This window comes from Pecten maximus, chromosome 2, assembly GCF_902652985.1.
Source record: "Pecten maximus chromosome 2, xPecMax1.1, whole genome shotgun sequence".
Taxonomy (NCBI): domain Eukaryota; kingdom Metazoa; phylum Mollusca; class Bivalvia; order Pectinida; family Pectinidae; genus Pecten; species Pecten maximus.
Window position 1 is genome coordinate 8524581 of NC_047016.1, and position 19870 is coordinate 8544450.

Below are 19870 nucleotides of genomic sequence, written 5' to 3' on the forward strand. Positions count from 1 at the left end.
ATTTCTATATTTCATTGACAAAAATTAATAAACGCTGAAACAGTAAGCATTTAAGGTATTACAAGGGCATTTCGACGCAAAGAGTGTTTTCAATAAAATTACTTACTGGTGGTCCAGTCTCTCCTGGTTCTCCCCTCATCCCCATAAATCCTTGTGGTCCCTTAAAAAAAGTGGCGTGGACAGTCAAACATGTTATTATTGATAGAAGTAATAACAGCGTGACACACGCGATAGTTTAACTATCTAACATATTCCAATTAATTATATGAAGATGTTTCTCATTCCATCAGTAAATTCCACAGTTTTTTGTAGTCGGAACTATAGGATTATTTTGTTTGAAAAACCTCTAAGAAATTAGATATAAGACGGCGATCAAAACTATATCATCGACAAAACAGCTGATGTAGATATTCTGTACAAGTTTTTACTGTGACTCCAGTATCACTGTTATACATGAGGATGTGATCATTTGTAAGATACATTCCTAAACCACTAATTGAATAATAACACGATATGTATTGAATTGTTATTTAGAGGAAGTTATCTTTTAAAATAGAGTTGTTATACTTACAGCTGGGCCCATTGATCCCTGTGGTCCGCGTGGTCCTGGAACTCCCTGTTGCGGTATAAAGAATACCGATATCATAATGTTCAATCATGTTAAAACATATTATAAATGATCACAGTGATTCACTATAATGGTTGTCAAAATGCGATTTTGTTTGCTTATTGTGTGTTTTGTTTTTACAAGGCTGAAATTGACTTTAAATGTAAAATTGTATAACAACACACAAAGCCTTACCTGTGTCATTGGAATACCCGCCATAGCTGGGCCTGCTTTCTCATCAGAACGAACAGCAAGTTTCCCAAGTTCTTGATGTTCAAGTTGCATTTTGCTCATCTCCTACATCAACAAAAATACTCATATGAATGTACCTCTAGTCTTCTTAGATCATATGCAGACTATTCTTTTTACGATTATTGGTATATTGTTATCACTTCATACTATTGTTCTGTTATGATGTATTGTTATCACTTCATACTATTGTTCTGTTATGATGTATTGTTATCACTTCATACTAATGCTCCGTGTTGATATATATTGTTATCACTTCATACTATTGTTCTGTTATGATGTATTGTTATCACTTCATACTAATGTTCCATGTTGCTATATATTGTAATCTCGTTATACTATTGTTCTGTAATGGTGTATTGTAATAATTTTATACTTTTGTTCTGTAATGGTATATTGTTATCACTTTATACCATTGTTCTGTAATGGTGTATTGTAATAATTTTATACTATTATCCTGTAATGGTGTATTGTTATCACTTTATACTATTGTTCTGTAATGGTGAATTGTTATTATTTTATACTATTGTTCTGTAATGGTGTATTGTTATCTCTTGATACTATTGTTCTGTAATGGTGTATTGTTATCTCTTGATACTATTGTTCTGTAATGGTGTATTGTTATCATTTTATACTATTGTTCTGTAATGGTGTATTGTTATCACTTTATACTATTGTTCTGTAATGGTGTATTGTTATCTCTTGATACTATTGCCCTGTAATGGTGTATTGTTATCACTTTATACTATTGTTCTGTAATGGTGTATTGTTATCACTTTATACTATTGTCCTGTAATGGTGTATTGTTATCACTTTATACTATTGTCCTGTAATGGTGTATTGTTATCACTTTATACTATTGTTCTGTAATGGTGTATTGTTATCATTTTATACTATTGTTCTGTAATGGTGTATTGGTATAAGTATCACTGATTTGTCCAGACAGGACGGATCGGCGATATCGTTCAAGTTGATAATACAAAACATAAAACTTATAAAGATACTTATTGACACATGTGGTAAGAATATATTATCTTTTCGTGCAAAAAAAAATTAGTTTATTAGTTCTGAATGAAATTGATTTTCAAGATTTTAGCTTTTTTTTGGTTATCATTGATATGATGATCTGTATGTTGTTTATGCATACATACCTTTTTGCCAATAACCTCTGTAAATGAAAAAACATCCTTTAGAATGCATGTTCTGTACATAAAACCCGTGCTTATTTACAAAAAAATCCGGCAATTTTACTTTAGAGCATAAACTTTTAGGTGCATTAATTCACTTCAAAGCAGATGTAAACATATGTAAATTATACACCACCCGTGTTAACACAGCATTGTAAATATAACACCACCTGTGTTAACACAGCATTGTAAATATAATATCACCTGTGTTAACACAGCATTGTAAATGAAACATTACCTGTGTAAATGATACACTACATGTGTTAACAGAATAGTACTATAATGAAAGTGCTCACCACAATATAACTGGTGATATACCGACAATGATATTGAGGTTATATACTGAAGTTATCAAAGACAGTGCATATGATATATTAAGAGTGTTCAACAAAAATAGTAAACATGCTATACTAGGAGTGTTCAACAAAAAACGTTTAACAAACTACAGTAAATATGGCATACTGACAGTTTATAAACACACTTCACTACAACTGACATACTGACAGTATATAAACACTACAGTACAACTGACATACTGACAGTGTATAAACACAACACAACAACTGACATACTGACAGTTTATAAACACAACACAACAACTGACAGTGTATAAACACAACACTACAACTGACAGTGTATTAACACTACAGTACAACTGACATACTGACAGTGTAAAAACACTACAGTACAACTGACATACTGACAGTGTATAAACACACTACATTACAAATTGCAAACTGACAGTGTAAAAACACGTATCACCAAAACTGACATACGGACAGTATGTCGTGTGTTGTGCAATGCATAAACAATATTGAGAAGAGAATTTCAGATTTGAAGATGAGTTGATTACTTACCTTGGCACTCAGGACAACATGGTATCGTTGATTCAGGCGACACGACCAGTTCCTGTCCGAGCGGGCATTCAGTTTGAGCAGGACACTCGATCTTATTACAGAGCAATTCTCCATTAACACAGATGCAAGAGTCAAGTGTTAGGCACTGAACAAACGGCATTTGGTGAGGGATACGTTTGCCGCCAAGAAAACAGTCCGCTCCAGGTGCTGGTGTCGGTGGTGGTGGTAATCCTTTAGGAAGAGAAAGGGTGAACGATATATTTGTTGCTAACAAGCATGCAATCCGTGACACATCGCCTAAATTGTTTCAAGTATATATATATCCAAAACACTTTGAGGAAAACTTTGTTTATTTTTGTTTAACGTCTTATTAACAGCAAAGGTCATTTAAGGACGTGCCAGGTTTGGAGGTGGAGGAAGGCCCGAGTACCCGGAGAAAAACCACCGGCCTACGGGACACCTTAACCACTCGGCCACCGCGGCCCATTTGAGGAAAGCGAACTTCAATTATAAGTATTTATGAATGACTATCCCGAACAGACACACGGACTGAATTCTGACTCAGTGTAAAACAGAATATTAAGGGTCATTTATAGAGGAGAACGGTAAGAAACTGCCTAAGCCTACATATCGCTACACGCCCATAATTTGATAATGTAGTTGTTTTTTAAACGTGTGATCCACACGAGCTAATTAAGTTTAGAAAATAATATGATAAAAGCAAGACTCGCGATTATACTTGATGTAAGCTAAGAGTTGATTATTTTACTTTTTTGAAATTTGGCCAAGGAGGCGAAACTTTACCGGGATTTATAATTATATTTAAGACATTTCACATTAAAGTAGCGTTATCATTGCTCCGACGAATTATGACATATTCTTCATAATTCTGAGAACCGTATATCGGTCATTGCAGTGAAATCCGAAAACAGATTATCAATAGTTGATAAATCCTCATAAGGTATACTAAAGGAGAGGTTTCCTAGCCTGAAAATTTAATGCGAACAGTCCAGGAAACAAATACAACGTAAGCCAAATCACCACAAGACATGAATAGTAAAGCAAAAACATTAACATCTCCAAACGAGACATAAAGCAACCTCTGGTACAAACAAGAACCTGACAACAGTCACATTGTTTGGCTGTGACCGCGTTAAACTGTGAACACTGAATTTCCGAGAAGAAAAGCTTCTGAGAAAGAAATGTATCAATGTCAACCAGTTAGACATTGTAGCAACAGTAATTCAAGTTTGGAATTACTATAAAGCTGTGTGATAGTTTTGATTTCCCAGCTGTTAATTTTCCATTTCTAGATGGTAACATCCTTCCTTGCTACATTATACAACAGTAAACATTCACGGTCTTGTTCCCATTATAAAAAATTTCACAACGGATGTTGACTGCTGACGAAGAAATTGAGATCACATTTTCATGTGGTGCTGCTTGATGAGACCACGCAAAAAGTTTATGGATCACATGACGATCGTGTTTTAATAAAGTATATTTTCTTGCGAGATATACTGTCAACATGTCAACTCTCAACTGTCGAAGACGCTTATCAACAAGGGTTCCATCTAAATCGTTTTTACTGAAATATTGCTTCCTTCATTTCATAAATGTTCAACCCGATGCTTGCAGACATTCATTAATTATCTCAAGGATTGAGCTTTCTTTGTCACAATCCCTAGGTTGAGAATTATTATTTTTCTTCCACCACTTTATATAATTGCATAATCCATAGGTGATCAAGGTCTGTTTGTAAACAAATGCATATGATCGACGTATCAATATCCTTATTTGAAGGAGTACCAATCACAACCACAAAAACATTGCAACATACCCTTAGGTCTAAAATTAATTCACAATATTTATTCAACCAGACACTAAAATAAGGTATCAGTGATATTAGTATGATGTTAACACAGTTGATATATTAATTTTATACAAAATTGTGTCTCTTACGCATTCATTCATCACTGTAAAACGGTAATCGGTAGGGGTTGAGCAAAATAAAATGCTGTTAAGCGATTTCTTCATTTTGATAGCTGTAGGGAGGTAGTTGTACTGTTGACGACGTCAGCTTCTGTTGATACTGTGGTGGAGAGAAACGGGGATTTTGAAGATTGTTGGAATATCTGCAATTGCTGAAAGATTGCCGATTTTTGTTTCCAGTGATGGGCATTGCCTGACTGTCGGGTACGTTGTTTTTCATCTTGACACATTTGTTTTCTGACGCTGGTATTTGTCAGTTGCCTGTTATTAGTTCCCAGGAGTTTACACTTGTTCACCAAATTTTTCAACAGCTGTCCAAGTATATGTCGGCGACCGGACTACGTAGAAACTTATTAGGATTAGGACACGTTTGTTACAGGAGCATGTTCTTTTGTCACCAAACACTTTGTAGGTTTCAATAGGGCACTTTACTTTATTTTCCGGTGTAGCATACATTCTAGGTTTGCTGTTAAGTACGTTGCTTAGGTTGATCCCTTCCCGTAAGTTTGTTTCATTGTCGTCACATGGTTGCTTGTCCTGGCTGCTTACTATTATCAGGGTTCTTTATAGTGTATGCTAAGAGCGTTTTTGAAGATAGAAAGGCCTCACTATATGCCAAAAATGTGCTATATAATTTAAAGCCGCCATTTGCATTTCAAGGTCAAAAGAGAACAGATGTTAATGGTTGTATAAAGTAAAATCTGGTCAAACATGCGCTCGCACTATCTGCTATAGACACCTGTGACCTAACGGCATGGTTAGTTTATGCAATATGACTGATCCACATGAGCTTTATTTGTTCTCCTGAAACATGCTTTTTACGTCTGTTTTTTCGAAATTAACAGGTAGCTTAACATATTAAATGTCAAATTCAAGACCCATGGACAGGCATGATACATATTAACAATTGGTCAAGTTACATCTTTTTAATTGCAACATCATAGTGATTTGTTTTTATCTGGATATATATCACCTGATTTACGATTTACATGAACATGAATCTTAAGTGCCTTTTAAATGACCCCATCATTCCTCATACAATAGCCTGGCTGGTGGTGGTGGTGGTGGGTGAGGAGGAGGGGGAGGAGGAGGAGGAGGAGGAGGAGGAGGAGCTGTTGATGTAGGTTTTGTAGCAGGTCTAGTATAGACAGATTTATCTGGATTATTATCATTTTCCATGAAATCATTTAACATAAATCCACAATCTTCAACTGGTTTTCCTTCAGCGAATTCATGCTTGGCGGCACTTGAGTCATTCATCTGTACCTTAAACATCACATATATACCAATAGGACAGAATGCAATAATGTTGCCCTTCTTAACATTTGCAGCAACACTAACCATACTCCCTATTACAAAAGTAATCTTTAGGGATATGTTTAGCCTGTATATTTTCGAATATTTACTTAAAAGAAGATGACGAATTCTAAACAAAAAGTAGTTTTGGAAGTACTTCCGGTTCAGCCTAGCGTGTGCAATCTTTCATACTCAAAGGGCTTGACAGAGAAATCTCTAATGTCTAAAACTGCTAATAAATCGGTGAATGTTGGAGAATAGATATATATCAACAAGGTATGGGACTAGGTATATCAACAAGGTATGGGACTAGATATATCAATACGGTATGGGACTAGGTATATCAACAAGGTATGGGACTAGATATATCAACACGGTATGGGACTAGATATACCAACAAGGTATGGGACTAGATATATCAACAAGGTATGGGACTAGATATATCAACAAGGTATGGGACTAGATATATCAACAAGGTATGGGACTAGATATATCAACAAGGTATGGGACTAGATATATCAACAAGGTATGGGACTAGATATATCAACAAGGTATGGGACTAGATATATCAATAAGGTATATGACTAGATATATCAACAAGGTAAGGGACTAGATACATCAACAAGGTAAGGGACTAGGTATATCAACAAGGTATGGGACTAAATATATCAACAAGGTACGGGACTAGATATATCAACAAGGTAAGGGACTAGATATATCAACAAGGTATGGGACTAGATATATCAACAAGGTATGGGACTAGATATATCAACAAGGTATGGGACTAGATATATCAACAAGGTATGGGACTAGATATATCAACAAGGTATGGGACTAGATATATCAACAAGGTATGGGACTAGATATATCAACAAGGTATGGGACTAGATATATCAACAAGGTATGGGACTAGATATATCAACAAGGTATGGGACTAGATATATCAACAAGGTATGGGACTAGATATATCAACAAGGTAAGGGACTAGATATATCAACAAGGTATGGGACTAGATATATCAACAAGGTATGGGACTAGATATATCATCAAGGTATGGGACTAGATATATCAACAAGGTATGGGACTAGATATATCAACAATGTGTGGGTCTAGATATATCAACAAGGTAAGGGACTAGATATATCAACAAGGTAAGGGACTAGATATATCAACAAGGTATGGGACTAGATATATCAACAAGGTATGGGACTAGATATATCAACAAGGTATGGGACTAGATATATCAACAAGGTATGGGACTAGATATATCAACAAGGTATGGGACTAGATATATCAACAAGGTATGGGACTAGGTATATCAACAAGGTATGGGACTAGATATATCAACAAGGTAAGGGACTAGATATATCAACAAGGTATGGAACTAGATATATCAACAATGTGTGGGTCTAGATATATCAACAAGGTATGGGACTAGATATATCAACAAGGTATGGGACTAGATATATCAACAAGGTATGGGACTAGATATATCAACAAGGTATGGGACTAGATATATCAACAAGGTAAGGGACTAGATATATCACAAGGTATGGTACTAGATATATCAACAAGGTATGGGACTAGATATATCAACAAGTTAAGGGACTAGATATATCAACAAGGTATGGGACTAGATATATCAACAAGGTTAGGGACTAGATATATCAACAAGGTATGGGACTAGATATATCAACAAGGTATGGGACTAGATATATCAACAAGGTTAGGGACTATATATATCAACAATGTATATGACTAGATATATCAACAAGGTATGGAACTAGAGATATCAACAAGGTATGGGACTAGATATATCAACAAGGTATGGGACTAGATATATCAACAAGGTATGAGACTAGAGATATCAACAAGGTATGGGACTAGATATATCAACAAGGTAAGGGACTAGATATATCAACAAGGTAAGGAACTAGATATATCAACATAGTTATTCTTATCTATAAAAGAAATAAAACGGCACCCATTAGCCACTATAGACGAACAGCAATGTGCAATATTTAGGATAAGAGGCAGGTTTAAAGTTTCAAATGCTTTTATTTCTAATGTAACAATGATGTTGCGAAGACGTTAAATCCCAATCAAATGTCGTTTATCAAACATCTACCTCCTGTGATGTTGTAGCAAGGCATTGTTAAATCTACACCATATTGAACTGGTTTACTAGATACTCCTACAAGGGCACAAATTGTTCAATTATGAAATACATTTCGTCAATAGGAAAAAACCTGGTGTGAATCCAATGATATAATGATTGACGATATTACTATGCCCTCTCCGTAATCGGTGTTTCATGTATCAGCTTGAGATCCTTACATCTGTTTAAATGGTGAGTAAATTTGCTTGGGGTTTAACGCCTTTGCAATATCAAGTCAAGTCTCATGGCAAGCACATTTGGCTATGTTGCACCAGTAACGAAAGTCCTCATATTACCTTGGACGATGGTGCCCCTAGACACCCGTCCTCATATTACCCTGGATGTCTATGCCCCTAGACACCCGTCCTCATATGACCCTGGATATCTGTGCCCCCCCCTAGACGCCCGGCCTCATATGACACTGGATGTCTGTGCCCCCCTAGACACCCGTCCTCATATGACCCTGGATGTATATGCCCCTAGACACCCCTCCTCATATGACCCTGGATATCTGTGCCCCCTAGACACCCGTCCTCATATGACCCTGGATATCTGTGCCCCCCCCTAGACGCCTGTCCTCATATGACTCTGGATGTATGTGCCCCCCTAGACACCCGTCCTCATATGACCCTGGATGTATATGCCCCTAGACACCCCTCCTCATATGACCCTGGATATCTGTGCCCCCTATACGCCCGTCCTCATATGACCCTGGATGTATATGCCCCTAGACACCCGTCCTCATATGACCCTGGATATCTGTGCCTCCCCCCCTAGACACCCGTCCTCATATGACTCCTGATGTCTGTGCCCCCCTAGACACCCATCCTCATATGACCCTGGATGTATATGCCCCTAGACACCCGTCCTCATATGACCCTAGATGTATGTGCCCCCCTAGACGCCCGTCCTCATTTGACCCTGGATATATGTGCCCCCTATACACCCGTCCTCATATGACCCTGGATGTCTGTGCCCCCCTAGACACCCGTCCTCATATGACCCTGGATATCTGTGCCCCCCCCTAGACACCCGTCCTCATATGACCCTAGATGTATATGCCCCTAGACACCCGTCCTCATATGACCCTGGATGTTTGTGCCCCCTAGACACCCATCCTCATATGACCCTGGATGTTTTTTGCACCACCTAGACAGCACGTCCTCATTAGGACCCTGGATGTCTGTGCCCCCCCCCCCCCAGACACCCGTCCTCATATGACCCTGGATGTTTGTGCCCCCTAGACACCCATCCTCATATGACCCTGGATATCTGTGCCCCCCTAGACGCCCGTCCTCATTTGACCCTGGATATATGTGCCCCCCTAGACACCCGTCCTCATATGACCCTGGATGTCTGTGCCCCCCCCCCTAGACACCCGTCCTCATATGACACCCTGGATGTTGGGTGCCCCTAGACGACCCCTCTCTCATAGACCTGGATGTTTGTGCACCCCTAGACACCCGTCCTCATATGACCCTGGATGTCTATGCCCCTAGACACCCGTCCTCATATTACCCTGGATGTCTATGCCCCTAGACACCCGTCCTCATATGACTCTGGATGTCTGTGCCCCCCTAGACACCCGTCCTCATATGACCCTGGATGTATATGCCCCTAGACACCCGTCCTCATATGACCCTGGATATCTGTGCCCCCTAACCACCATTCCTCATATGACATTGGATGGAGGTACGTCTTTTTGTATCCAAAATGTCTTGCTCAATTCAATACATAAATCCAAAATATCACCTTAACCTTATCCATATGTCTTGATGAGGGTAGCATTACATTGACAAGATAACAAATGCATCCATATTAATATACATGTCGCATGTATGATACATGGTTAAATATAGTCGAGCATTTTCAGAACCGTTTTTATCTCGAATATATTTTGTGTATAATGAAAGATTTGTGATGTATTTGTCTAACAAATGCATGCATTAAGTGGTTGGAGGACATGGCAAATACATTTCATATATCGGGGATGTACCAACAATTTATTATGTTGCAATACTCATATCAAAGACTCATTAATGGAAAAACTCTGAAAAAATATATTCATTTGGATTGAATTTCTGTTTTGCCAACGATATCGATTCCTATTTGAGAGTACTCCAGGTTATGCGTTGAAAAGGTATTCTAAATTTTCGAGAAGTTTTAGATTTACCAGACGCATACATACAAAAAAATCCAATTGTTTAAAAGTCGTAATCTGAGTATTCCGATTTTAAGTTAATTGAAGTTCTTGTAAAAACTGACAAAACACGCGATGTTGTTCCTGAGATATCTTTGTTTCATCCCACATAATGTATCCTACAGCTACCTCAGGTGTTTTATATTAAAGATGTTCATGTAGTTTGTTTTAGTATTTTATCTGGTGTGAAGAAAATGCATAATCTAATTAACATCCCTTTTTCTCACATTTATTGTCTTTAAATCATATAACTTCAATCAATAACAAAACAAAAAATCATTAATAATCAAGCACATCTGGACTATCAAACTCTATGCTTGCCTCTTATCTTGTCAGTATCTCTTCCGTGAAATTCGCTTATCTATAAAATGTGATTACTGCAAGGCGTATATTGTGATATAGATATCAACCAAATCGATTTTATACACCAGAGATTAGGGAGGACAACAATATAATTCATCTGTACACTGAAGTCTAGTTTATAATGAATTTCTTTTTATAAAGACATGTCGTGAAAGGAAAGCAAGATAATTCCATTTGAACGACAGATTTGTGACAACATTAATCAAAGGATCAATCTCTTATCGTGGGTTAAAAAAGCTAATATTTGTTAAATAAATAAATAAATTGATTAATGATCACTTTGTAAAATTATCAATTAAGCAAATATGCAGCATTACCACGCTGTAATTTGCGTTATGGAGCCTTTTCTGGTTTGTATGTTGTTAGTAAGTGTTTATTAAGGTTTGCTTATATTTCTTCTGATTGTCATAACTTACCATGGAGAATTATTAAGTATAAATATTTTGCCTTATAGTCTCAATTTTGAGATGACAAAGACATCCATGCAAGAAACTGCCAAGTCAGCTTGTTTGATTTAGTGATGTAGATAACGACGTGGCACTCAAAGTCCCAATACTAACCTAGCAACGTCCCCAGTAGATAGAATAATAGAAATAGTTATTTGGACAAGATCACAATTACTCTAGATATGTCATAGGACTAATATCAAATTTAATCAATTAAACAAACAATTATTTCTTTTCGGGTGATGTCCGCCATTTTGAATGACAAATATGGCGGACGTCCATTTTGCAAACGTGGCACCATATACAAGTCATTGAAAGCCCTTTATGATAATGTTTGATATCGTGTAACGCGATACGATTTAAAATATGAAGCGATCAAATTAAAATGTTTGAGAGAAAATACAGATAGCAAACGCATATTTTCCAAAAGTAGAGCACCTGTATTTAAAGACGTTCTGACGTATTTTACTAGTAAACATATGTAAATCTTCAGTTAATACGACTGTAGTATAAAAACGGCATGCATAGGTAGGTTTGATAGTTAAATCTTTATGTATAAAAAGGACAACGACAACGATGCACACAAGAAAGATATTGTCATAAAGACTAATACTATATATCATATAACAAAACATCAAAATATATTATTGTGAAATAATGTCAGTAACCCTATAAAGGAAAAAAAAGAAGAAAAAGAAACAGTTGATCACCCAATTACATAATACATTAACATAGCGAGAGGCGTAGGTATATGTTGAGGATGGTCGTGGAAGACAAAAGAATGATGCATTGCAAGAAAAGAGTACACTCCATTAAATAATTAATGAAGACGCAAACGGAAACATTAAATAAATTGTCAATGAATTGAAGGTTAAGTAAGGCTTGTTGTCAACATAATTAAGGCGACGTGAACTTTTGATGCGTGTCACAGATGTGTCTGTATAAACATGTAAACACGTTTGTGACATAAAAGTTCTCTTAATTTGATACCGTATTAAATAGCTTTGAGTCATTACTTTGTTACTTTGTTAGTATTGTCTGATACGTACCATTTCGAGCGTAGTTAATCCCTTGTTGTGCTGATATTTTTCCAATCATACATATGAGCAGAAAGCCCCACCGTACGTTAGCGTACGATGTCATTTTGAGCTAATAAGTGTTCTTTCCTAACTATCTACTGCATTTATGGGGGAACAGTAGCAAATGGAATTATCTGTCCAGATTGAAAGACTAGTTGGTAGTAAAAGCCTGAATGCTCAGGCCTTTTAAACACTAGGAAGAGCCGTGCTGCTTTTGAAGAAAAAGCAACACAGGATTCCTAGAGCGACGTCGGAGATATTGAGTCTAGTACCGTCGACCAAAAAGCCAGGCGGCTAGCCCTCAAATGCTTGCGATGATAAGTCAGAATTTTATACGGTACACATGCGCTAACGGCCAATCAGTCTCCACAACTGTGACCCAGGCTACCAGTCGCGCGCTGCTTCCTAAGCCCGTTTCCAGCATCTGCAACCCGTTCGTAAGATGGATGGACGTTCGGGCCAGCTCGGTTTCAATTATGCAAAATTATATGAGTGGCAAAAACACAAGCTTGCACACTCCGCTTGGAAGTAATGTGATACCGCCACTCCGTATACTTTTTACGTGTATTTGATAAAACCTTGTTGAGTGTGAAACAAATCATTGCCATGGAGACGTGAATGAGTTGGAGCTTGACCTAGGTTGACCCCGTCGTAAAACCGTTATTTAAATCAGTCGCGTCTCTCTGCCTGTCTTATGTGCCCCGTTTGTCTAACGTAACGTGTCATTTTACGTAGTGGGAAAACTGCTTCAGTTGCCGAAGAAAATTTTCGCTTCGTCAACTTTTCTCAAATTTATGGAGGATGTTATTCTTAAAACAAATAAACTAACCCTGCACTTAAATTGGTTGAATTCTGCCTGTAAGGCAAAAACGTATATATTTCAAACGAAAATATGTTCTACAATGCTTACTGTGGTATACAATTATTTAAAAAGGGTAATAAATTATTAAGCTCCGATTAGAAACAAAACTAGAAATAAGTCTAATTTACTCTCAAATTTACTTAGTATCCTGTCTGTTCATGATCATACCATTAATTTAATAAAGAATAATATTTTGCCAACTAAGCAAAAAACGATATTAAATACATTTTTTTCCTTTTCTGTTAAAAAAACACTTCTTTTTAGATTGAATGATTGAATGATGTTCAATTTAAACTAGCATTTTGAATAATAGGTATTTTGTTGTTGTCTTTTTGTTTTATTGAGAAAATCCGAACAGCGCGTTTTATAATACTATATAGATGAATACAGGTGGTACCGCTATGGCTACATAAGCTTTCTAGACACGTGCATTTTTTTATTCAGCAGGCAGTCTAAACCTGTCTCAGTCAGCATTCTGTTTATCGGCTGGTTGTGCCTGCTTCTCAGATTTAACTTGTTACACACGTACAGTTATCAAATTGCCGTCTATTTAAGTGTTGTGCATGTAACCTCAGCCACCGTATCCAACATGCTGTATCACAAACTTTCTCCAGTAGACGCCAAAAATCAGTACGATTGACTCTAGGGTGGTCAGAACACCTGTGGATTCAAACCACTTAAATCAACCTTACTTTGACCATTGAAATATCTGGGGTTACGTTAAGGCTTGTTCGATTCTCCAGTGATATTTTTACATGCACGAACTAATAAACTTTCTTTTGTCTCCTTTACGCGTTTGTCAGATTGAGATATTTCCTGCTAGCATTCGTTTGCGGAACCTTATTGGTCGATTTTCCACATGAATGTCTTTATTGAAACGACCTTTTACTCCACACAGTTGCCGATACCGTGATTAATTATACATCATGAACATCCTTCTGTAGACTAGTTAGATAGGTAACACAAAGCGGACAGAAAGTATAACTATATCTAGGAAGGAAGGATTTTGTCATTATTATTATTCTAACTCGCATTTCCACTCATAGTATAATAATATTGATGCGATATTTAAGACTGGTATTTTAACAGAGAAATCGATCATTATCTCTTCTCATAAAATGCAAGTTATCATGTATATTTTCGTTAGCCCAAACCAGACTCTTCTCTTCTTCTCAATTAGATAGATCGTGAGGAAATGGTTGCCTAGTTAAATATTTTGCCATAGCTCCTTGATCAAGAAATGGGTCATTAATGTGTCAAACTCCGTGTAGTTCAGTACGTAGCTATATGGTTTCAGTGCTCTGTTCTGAAGGCAAGATAAGAAAACTCGTCACGACATTACACATAGATTGCATTTCAACCAAATACATTCATCCTGACGTGGAATTCTCGATTTACTCTTCCAGTTTTTTTGTACGTATGTTTTCTGATGAGACGAAACGTTACAGACATAACTAGCAAAAAAAGTATTTGTGTTCAGAGTTTTGACAGCAACTCACAAAAAACGATATATTGCATAGACATACGGCGCTCTGTACAAAATTGGTGTCACTGTCTATGTAATACAACTATCCTCAAACTCTAAATGAACGCGAAACTAAAACATGTATATATGCATTTTGGAAGGAATTCAGATGGCGATAATTTATGTTTGCTTACATTAATAAACTATTTCATTTTAGATGGTGACAATGATCAATGGTAGAATGTTACTTACTGAAATACATATGCAGCCATTTGTTTTCATACTTCCATTTTCAAACTGCAGCATATACGATATTCAGATATGTATAGAATCTTAATTTATCTAATGCCATCTGTTTCATGCTTATGCTTTGGTTTTGTGAAGCAAGATGTTATGTAAGTCTTTTGATAAAAAACAACAGACACTGTATCGACATTGTTGTCGTGCTCTCAGTTCATGGACCTGCTGTATATATTGCAGATGCTTACTAACAAAGCATGACCAAGTTTAGTAGTATACAATGCACCTGATCCTTTTATCTATCTCGGTACAGTAACCATATGAATAAGATTTCTTTGAACGTTAACCCACACGTTCTTGTTATGTCATAGATGAACCTTTAGTGCGTGTTGTAATCTATTGTTCTATTTACAGCAACAATACACGTTTATATGTCGAAAACATAAATATATTCCCCTATACCTCAATATGTTGAAACGACGACGACGCCGACGATGAATCATCATCATCATCATCATCATCATCGTTATGATTGTTCAGTTTGAATTAAACAATCCTGAGGATGGTAATGACCTGTTTATCAATCAGTCACTACCATGAGTACAAACCGGACCGATGATGGAAGCCACACGGAGGAGTGAGGAATCAACGGTTAGGTTTCACTTTCGGGTCAAGAACCTATAACAGAAAGGATATGAGATCTAGGTCGGAGATAAGGTCTAGGACAGAGAAAAATGCCTAGATTGTAAAAATACGACGTCTATCATGAGATATTTTATCTAACAATAAGCCTCCACGTGTTATTGTCTTTCTACCTGTTGTTTATTACCATGTCATCTATAAACAAGAATGGAGGAATAATCACCAGTTTAAAATCAATTGTTAGTAGTAGTCATGATGGATGTGAAATGTAACGAAGGAAATTCTCTAGTTCATATCTATTTTGATGTCTGATGTTAGTCGTTGTCACTACAGAGTATCTTCAATTGCATGTTTTCTATATCATATCTTACACTTTAACACTCCCAAACAAGGAACGTACAAAATCATAAAATAGGTTAAGTAAATAATTTTAATCCTCTCATGCAAAATATATAAATACTCAGGGAAACTATTTAGAATCATTTACTTATTTTTGTTTTATCTATACTTTTCCATTTCTCTGTGTTACCATTGAAATGTAGATTATGATACCAGGGGGTAAATATAACGAATACAAAAGGAATGGAAACTCCAATATAGTATTTGATATAACACCGAGAACACAACCTGATGTGCCATTACCCTTCCTTCTTTATTAGAAAGTATAGCTCCATTGCATGGTAAGTTTGGTTTTGATAAGCAATCCCTGCTGTACTGATGCAATCTCCATCCTTTACATCCTTGACTTTTCAACTTCGAATTTACAATTTTGTGTTATCTTTAATAAAAATCATTAATCTTATTCGATATTTGTAACAATCTTTAAAAAGTAAGTTGATTAAAAATCATCATGAGTCTTTGCAAACAATTACTATATGAATAATATATTCATTAATACAAGTGTACGGTAAGTATTGTGTTGCGTTTTTAAGCGTGCGTTATACCAGTGACGATTACCTAGTAAAACACGACTATAACTCTTTAACAATAGTGTTCTATTCATTTCGTTTTTCCTCCCTGCTCATCAGATTACCTGCCTACTTACGATATTACGATTTACAATGCCCTGTGTATAACATGTTACTGTTCAACATTTTTGTTTTAATTGAAAAAAAAAAGAAAACAAAATCCACAAAAAAAGCATCAGTTATTGCAATTTGTTTTTATTGTTTAAGGAAAATAGAATGCCCTGACATTCATGGATATCTCAGGCAAAAAGAAGCATGCTGTGTATCAAATTATCTCTTTAAAATATCAATGATCTTTCTTAGAATACGACCTTAATAGACGAATAGAAAAAAAAATGCAGTTTAGAGACAGCGTAGGCATGTTATATGAATTTTTCTTTCTGTGAAACTGATATTTGTATATCAACTCGTGTTAAACCACAGACACACACCATCCCATTCGTGATTTGCTTGCATGGCAAAAACTGAATCCGTGATCCCTCTTGCGTGCTGATGCTTACGAGTATATGTGCTTACTTGACAAAACGGGCACACATTTTATTAATTCTCAAGCCCCGGCGTTATTGTTGCATTTGATTTTTAAGTTTTATTATCTTATAAAATCACCCCCCCCTTTTTTTTTAAAAATAATATCAAAATGTATTTTTACAACAAGGATCAGCATTGCGTTCGCCAAACGATACTTAACTCGATGTATTCACCATCATTTTCACATTAACGATCCTCCAATATATTGTATTTTTCATATTGTCCCGTAATTATTTAATTATTTTCCCGGATTTATTACGAAGTAGATCGGTGTTGTATCGAATTGCTCTCTGTTGTTTGAATTCAGTATAGGAAGAGTGATAGAGGTTTATCTATATAGGTTTGGGGTAGTTAAACTTTAAAGAACTGGTCGCTCTAAAATTCATCTTTTATCCGCAATATGAGTTAATATAATATCCCTTACTGGATTTTGTTATATACGTGAATACTGTGTCCGTTATCTATCTCATAAAGCTACTATGGCTTTCAAAAACCACGTCTGAGGAAAGTTCTGATTTGCTTACAGAGCAGTATTGTATTGGGAGAGGTACCTACGGCGACGAAGGATTCGTTAACTCGCCGTAACACATGGTAAGTGGGTCAATCTTTGGAAGGAATAGCGCCGTTTATCTCACTCCCTAACTCGGGGTTATCGGTGGACACCGATATGGCCCTCTCAGTTTACACGCCCAGCAGAGGTTTCAGCTGCCGTCGTATACAAATTATGTTTAGAAAAAAAAGTCAATGTTTCGTTTTTTACTTTAACAAACAGTGACGTGAATGCGTTCCTCTTCCACGTAGTTTGGTGTCGTTGGCGACTGGGAGGGTCGGTTGTACGGTTAAAAAAAAAGATGATAAATTCGACTCGTAAGGCTTCATTACAAAAAATAGCTTACATCGGCTCAGAATTATATCTGAAGGTTTGTTCAAATGCATAGTAGTAATATATATATATATATCTTTTTAGAATTTGTTTTGCAATTAAGAAAAAAAAATTGACAAAGATTTGGCAACCGGTTCCACTTAAGTTTCAACGAAGCATTATCAAATTGTCCATTTCTCTAGGAGTATTAATGCATGGTACTGATTCCTGTAGAAAACCAGTGTGTATAAATGACTGTTTTCTCACACGGCATAGTCGGTACACTGAACGAGTCTAAACAGCACTTTTCGAATCAAAAACTTTTCTTACGCAATTTTATAAGAAAAACCGTGCGAAATGTTTTTTTTTGCTGGAGTTTCATTTCCCTTCGACTCAAGTAAAAAGACTAATGGTGCCACAAGGAGTTTTAGATCGGAAATTGTTTTCGCGATAACAAGCAGATACAGGTGTTCAGTGCGGAAGATACTGTGGCCGTCCAAATATATCATTAAAATGGTTGAATAGACGTACATAATGACACTGATGAGCAATCTGGTTTCAGTTAAAAATGGGAAACAAACAAAAATCAATTGTTGATACATCTGCCAACTTTTCAAAATGTGTCATTTTTAAAACAAAATTGAACATATGTCATGGACTTCAATGTGATTTCATTCAGCTTTAAAAAAATGTTCATTTAGATAGTTTATGAAATAGACAAAATAAAAAGGGGAAAATATATCGCACTAATATCTCACTAACCTACGACATCTCCGGGCAAAAGTGTAACTGGGCCGTGTTTACAGATTGGTTCTCACAAAAGTGTAATTGGGCCGTGTTTACAGATTGGTTCTCACAAAAGTGTAATTGGGCCGTGTTTACAGATTGGTTCTCACAAAAGTGTAATTGGGCCGTGTTTACAGATTGGTTCTCACAAAAGTGTAATTGGGCCGTGTTTACAGATTGGTTCTCACAAAAGTGTAATTGGGCCGTGTTTACAGATTGGTTCTCACAAAAGCATCAGTATCGCAGATTTATTCTTCCAAAAATTTAATCACTATAGATTGGTTCTCTTAAAAGTATCACTATTACAGATTTGTTCTCAAGTGAGTGACACTACCATGGATTTTCTCACAGAATAGCACCATTATTTTACATCTGCTCTCACTGCAGAAATCGTTTTTGAAATATCCTAATCATATTATAAATATACATACATACACACATATGTACATAATGTGATTGAGCCAAACGAATCGAGTTTAATAAGGTAGCTTTATGAACTTGCTAAATAGCATGTGTATGTCAGTATAGTGTATGTTTAACTTGTACCTTTACAAGGAGATAGGAAATCGTGCATCATAGGTCAATGGTGGAGTTCAACTACCACCATCGAGCCATTCGATAGAGGTCAAGAACCTGCTCTTGGTTTTATGAGGATGTTCTTTGAATGAAGTTTTGTCCTGAATGGCTTTCAGTAACCCTCAAATAAAATGATCATTTAAAATGCGTTCACCACAGAAATGTCCCACTTGTTACATGCGTCAGTAGGAATGCCCTACATTGGGCCCCTCATGTCGCCTGATTCATAATCAGCTGATAGAGAGAGCGCCGTCCCGAATCCGTTCAGGTCAGTGGCTCCCGAACTACTGCTTTACGTTATATCCAAAAATAAAACTGATTTTTTTGGATGCAAAACGTGGAACGAACGGTGTATACGTGCAGGCGATATGTGCAATCGATGCAGACATACCACCTTTCCGAAATCCATACAACGTGTTCATAATGAAGTACCATAGTATAATACATGTACATTTCCATTAGTTCAGATAAATCATGTTTATTGATTTCTCGAACAGCTGCACTAAA

At 36.5% G+C, this 19870-nt stretch overlaps 1 protein-coding gene across 2 annotated transcripts in view; it reads right to left on the reverse strand.

The window, feature by feature from the left end:
• Positions 1-12773, reverse strand: part of LOC117316312 (collagen alpha-1(I) chain-like) — a 30021-nt gene extending 17248 nt beyond the window's left edge. Inside the window, exons 1-6 of one of the 2 annotated variants that reach the window (XM_033870854.1) lie at positions 12405-12745; positions 2901-3131; positions 2008-2024; positions 803-904; positions 572-616; positions 107-160 (exon numbers count right to left, since the gene is read on the reverse strand). In XM_033870854.1, the coding sequence (XP_033726745.1) occupies positions 107-160; positions 572-616; positions 803-904; positions 2008-2024; positions 2901-3131; positions 12405-12498 (543 nt within the window). In that variant the 5' untranslated portion in view covers positions 12499-12745. Of the gene's footprint in view, positions 1-106; positions 161-571; positions 617-802; positions 905-2007; positions 2025-2900; positions 3132-12404 lie in introns of both variants that reach the window. The other variant, XM_033870860.1, reaches the window with a different exon arrangement.
• Between the last annotated feature and the right edge of the window lie 7097 nt (positions 12774-19870).